The following is a 5,544-nucleotide window of genomic DNA, read 5'->3' as shown; positions in this document are numbered from 1 at the left end:
GTATTAAATGCTCAACACGTTGGCACAAATTTCATCCCTTAGTCGCAGTTAGGGTCGGAGGAATGAATTTTTGAATTGAAAAAATTTGTTTTTTCAATTTCTTTGCGCTTTCAAAAATTCACTCCTCCCTCCCTATTAGCCGCTAAGAGATGAAATTTGTGTCACGCATTGAGTATTAAATGCTCAACACGTTGGCACAAATTTCATTCCTTAGTCGTAGTTAGGGTCGGAGGAATGAATTTTTGAATTGAAAAAATTTGTTTTTTCAATTTCTTTGCGCTTTCAAAAATTCACTCCTCCCTCCCTATTAGCCGCTAAGAGATGAAATTTGTGTCACGCATTGAGTATTAAATGCTCAACACGTTGGCATAAATTTCATCCCTTAGTCCTAGTTAGGGTCGGAGGAATTAATTTTTGAATTGAAAACAAAATTTTTTTTTCAATCTCTTCGCACTTTCAAAAATTCACCCCTCCGTCCCCAAAAGGCTCTAAAGGATCAAACTCGTGTCATTGAATTGAGCATTTAATACTCAATAAGTGACACAAGTTTCATTCCTTAGCTATAATTCGGGGGGAGGGATGAATTTTCAACCGAGACGCGCGTTCCCCGCGCCACTCGACGCTGTAACCAATGGAAAGACGATCGGTTGATCGTCCTTCCATTGCGTGTGGAGGGGGAATTACGTTCCCCCATTCATTCTCCCCTCTTCGTCATTCCAGCGAAGAGAGAGAGAGAGAGAGAGCAATATCGTTGCGCTTTTTTGTCTCGTAGAATGGTGGGGCGGGCACACACACATATGCTGCATATGAGTCTGATCAAAAAGTGCAAGAGGACTTCACTGCTCAGAATCACCCCCTGATCCTAGGGTGTTGAGATGTACATGTCCTTCTGAAACACCCTGTATATATTTTTTAAAGAACTATGTATTTTTTTTATTACAGTTAAAAATAAATTGCTCTTTTTTTACAATTACTGTCGACAAAAGACTACAGTACATGAAAAAATATACATAGACATCATATTACATTACTTGGGAACAAAGGCTTTACAAGTGTAATAAAAAATTCATCCGAAAAATGGAGTCAAAAATTAACATTTTTTATTTGACTGTTTTTCCACTCTTACATCAATTTATCGAGATATTCATTTTTTTCCAATTTTATTCACATATACTTATCTCCACTAACGAATGTCCAAAAAATGTACAAAAAATCACAGAGAGTACTCGTACTGAGCATGAACATGTCGTGTTTTGAATTCATTCAAAAAATTAATTTTGTTTGTAATTTTATTTCTCACTAAATTCGACTTATTCGTTGCCCACCGGACGTTGAATTGCTGTCGATGCAGCTCAATTTATAGGGCTAGTACGCCACGCGCGACCTTCGAAACCCCAAAATTGCAAACGCAGCGCAACTGCACTTTCGATTTCGGGCTTTAGATTCATTCTTTTCGAAATTATAGTCAGTCTCGTCTTAGATGCCAAATCGGCACGTCAATTAGACCGAACTCCTTGGATCCTCACGCGTTCGTATCATCAGAATCCGTTGATCAGTACTGCCCGACGTACAAGTGATAAAGGATCCAAGTAATTAACAATTGCACAATTACGCCCACCTTCGTAGTGTGCATGTTTGAAGTTGAATCGCTGAACGGTCGATAAGTTGCGAATTACTTATTACGTTTCAGTGGATTTCACTGTGCAAGGACACAATTTATCAAACAAAAGTGCTTAGATACATTCTGAAATTATTGAACATTATAGTGCGAAAGTTATTAAACATTTTAGTGTGTTAAGTGACATTGATCAAAAAAAATTAAACTGTCGTATCATTATTTAAAAAAATCGAAACTCACTCTGAATACAATTTTGGATTAATTCAACTATTGATTAGTACAAAACACGTCAAAGAATCTATTCATTTTGGCTTTTCAACATTTTTCAAAATTATTAGCTTAAAATCTAAATTTTGGATCACTATTCTTCTTGATTCCCTTTTTTTGCGTCGTTCGTATTCTCTCTTTCCTTCGGGTTTATTTCTCTGTATAATGAAAGTCTTTTCAAAATAATAAATTCGAGTATTGTTACTGATAAAATCTTTGTCTTCTAATTGTCTTAAATCCCTAATTTTATTATCATTCTCAATCTCTTCTCGAATGAACGATAGTGGCAGATGCACCTAGTGCTTCAAAGGTAAGGACCAAAAACAAAAATAAATATTATTTTATTCTGATAATTAGAAAATTGATGATAACTCATTTAATATTTAATTGAATTTGTTATTAAAATTTTCCTGTTACCACAAACAAACAGATTTCTTAAATAATTTCTGAAGACCTTGAAACAAAAGTATCTGGATTGAGAGAGAATTCCTTTATGGAAATTGATGATGAAAATTTAAAAAAAGAGAAAAACTTTCAGAAAAAATTACTACAATTCATTAAGATTTTTTCCATTTCTACAGAATTTTCTATGCAATCACAATTTCAGGAAAATCCTGTATTATTCACCTGGGAAAAAAGAAAACTAGGCTGGAGGCCCTCGGGCAATGGCTATTTGTAAGAATGTATGTTTCTTGCAATGTTAAAAGTTAAAGTTAAAAAAGAAAACTTGAAAATTGCCCTAGAAAGCGGGATTTTCGCATTTTTTTTATTCATTTTGAACATACAAAATTTATGCATCCAGTAACAAAAATAATTAAATAAGTTTGAATCTATAAAATTATGTCTGGAAGAATAGTTGAAAAAATTTTAGGAGTTTAGTATTGTTGAAAGATTTCAACAGAACCCTAGATATCTTTCAGAACGAATTATCCAACTTATTGAAACATGGGATTACGCAATCACGTAATTGATCACCGGTCTGAATGATGATAAACTAAAACTCACGAAATAGATATCCGGGAAGATGTTCGTAACTGCGACTCATTAAGCTACAAAACTGGTAAATATTTTTTTCCATGGATTTAGATTGACACGTGGAGCTTATCTCTGATTCCTTTACAATTGGCCTGCTGAGGCCAATCGCAGACTTCGAGTTCCGGATTGAAATAGAGACCAGGTGGACACGGAATCAGCGTTGGTACGCCATGGCTGCACTTGCAAAATTTGCTGCAGTGGCTGTGAGCTAGGTGCACTGCGTACTTTGGATCTTGGATTGGACAGGTACCAATGCATCCCGCCAATACAGGGTCAGGTCCAGGTGTAGGACATGGCGGTGTGACGGTGACAGGTCCATGATCAGGTCCGGGTGTAGAACATGGCAGTGTGACGGTGACTGTCACCGTTGTAGGAATAATCGTTACAGGTGAAGGTGTAATTGTCACGGCTGAAGGTTTAACTGTAGTAGTTACAGTTGCGATTACTGTTACAGTTGAAGTGCAACAAGAGCCCCATCCATGAGGTGGGCAAGCATCAGGTATGGGTGTTGAACACCTGGCACCGTTTGCTTTCTCCGGATAGGTGCAGACTCCCAAAACTGGGCTGAAGTGGAAACCCGCTGGGCAATCATATTCGTATGCAACGCCATTCATACATTTACAGAATTTACCACAATCCTGATGCTCCAGAGTCACCGTCAGTTGAGGTGAGTTGGTACATGGACAGGTTCCCATGCAGTGGTTGTTCGAGTCGTAAATAAATCGACTCAAAGCAACAGTAGTTTCGTCACTTTGTTCAAAAGTTTTGCATTTGGCGTCAGATTGGAAGGTGCAACCTCGATCCACCTCTGAATAATAAAAGTCCTCTGGACAGTTCATTACGTAAGGTGTTCCATAGATGCAGGAACAGAACAGGGAACAATTTTGATGAGGCATTAAGTAAACATCATTATTCGGGTTCCCTGCTGGACACTTTTCCCTGCATCCAGAAATGTCTTGCTCTGCTGAGACTGCACTGAACAATGCAATCACTAACACTAACCCTGGAGTCAAGCGTAAAAAGAATTAGAAGAATGTAAAAACCCATCATTTGATCTATTATTATAATTAAACACATCCAATGAAAGAACAGAATTAAGCTTACATATAAGAGATTCCATAGCGTCTATATTGAAATCACAGATCTGACTGCAACCTTTAAAACAAAATGCGCTTTTATACAAAGTATTTATCATTCCATCTCATCTACATAGCTCTGATCAAATCCCAATCTTATTAATGCAATTATCACCGAATGATTTCAAGTATGGATTTCGCCACCGCTAAAGCCTCTGTTTACAATCAAGGTGTTGATACTCTTTCCGAGAAAATACTTGATTTGTTTTACATTATTTTCTATAAAAATTATTCCATCTGAATTTTGCAGGTTCTCTCCACTGATTTGCTTTCTTCTCTCATTGAAAAATCCAACAAAAAAAACATTGCGAATTTATGCTAATGAATTGTTATGGGAACAATCTCAAGAGCATAAGTCGTATAAAAGAATAACCTATTTACATTTTTCCATCAGAGTTTTTCAATTCTTCTGCAGATATTATTATTATTATTATTATTACATCTATCATAATCTTATTTTATTATTGTAATTAACATAATATTATAATATTAATTATTATAATAATATTATACTAATTTATAATATTAGTAATGATTTTCTCATCGTTTTCAAAGGCCTTCCCCTCTTATCTTTCAAGAGCGTTTTTAACACAGAGTCTGTTTGTTTGTTATACGTTTGATTGTTACCAAAACTGTAAATGGTCGCATTATTGACTGTGGCATATTGATCACACGGTGCTGATTGGCCTTGATTCGTTGGTGGGAAATTGGTTTAGGGAGTAATTCCCTGGAAGGATTTTCAATCTAATCTTTTTGTTAATCCCAAGACGTATCAACATATCTCGTGAATAAGTCATCGCTTTATTTGATTAAAGATTTATTTAAACGAACGGATGATTGCGATCGAGTTTATTGATGACACATCGAATGTATATTCATGAAACTGAGATCTGATTAGATTGTAGGCCAGAAGGCTCTGGCGAGCGGGAGGTTGCTAATAGAGGAACCGCCTGTACCGGCATGGGTTTTCTGTGGTTTCCCCATGCTACTTCTATGTTCTATAGGAGTGCGAATGCAGTACAGTGTAGAATCCACAGCCGCATGCATAGGGTTGGATAGAGTGCCGAATGGGACCCGAAAAGGGACTGCGAGGCCGTAAGAAAAAAAAAAAAATCTCAAGGGTTTCTCAGTTATATATTGACAAGAAACCTCCAGAAGAAATGTCAGCGGAATATTGTTCACGATATTTTTTCAGCAAAAGTTAATTGAAAAACTTTTGATGATGTTAATTCCAACCTTTCGTTTGCTAGACGTAATTGACGCGTCGAAAGGGCGTATTTTACGGTCAAAATACAAACGTAAATTATGCCCAAAAAAGGGTCTTTTATGGTTCACTAAACGTAATCAATTTTTAACGGAATTTATTGCAAGAAAATTACAAACAACAAAAAAAAAATTTCTTACAATAGGCCATCGCCCGAGGGCCTTCAGCCAAGTGTTTTCATAAGTACATAGTATACAGTGTGACGTTTTGACTTAGATCACCCA

General features: G+C 36.4%; 1 protein-coding gene across 1 annotated transcript; it reads right to left on the bottom strand.

Moving 5' to 3' along the window:
* Positions 1-2,967: 2,967 nt before the first annotated feature.
* LOC107044082 lies at positions 2,968-3,759 on the bottom strand. Its single transcript, XM_015265831.1, has one exon. It carries the CDS (start codon positions 3,757-3,759, stop codon positions 2,968-2,970), a length of 792 nt encoding a protein of 263 aa, XP_015121317.1.
* Between the last annotated feature and the right edge of the window lie 1,785 nt (positions 3,760-5,544).

Source organism: Diachasma alloeum, unplaced genomic scaffold (genome assembly GCF_001412515.2).
Source record: "Diachasma alloeum isolate Michigan unplaced genomic scaffold, Dall2.0 Dall_scaffold_00674, whole genome shotgun sequence".
Lineage (NCBI taxonomy): Eukaryota > Metazoa > Arthropoda > Insecta > Hymenoptera > Braconidae > Diachasma > Diachasma alloeum.
This window is presented reverse-complemented; position numbering and strand designations above follow the sequence as displayed.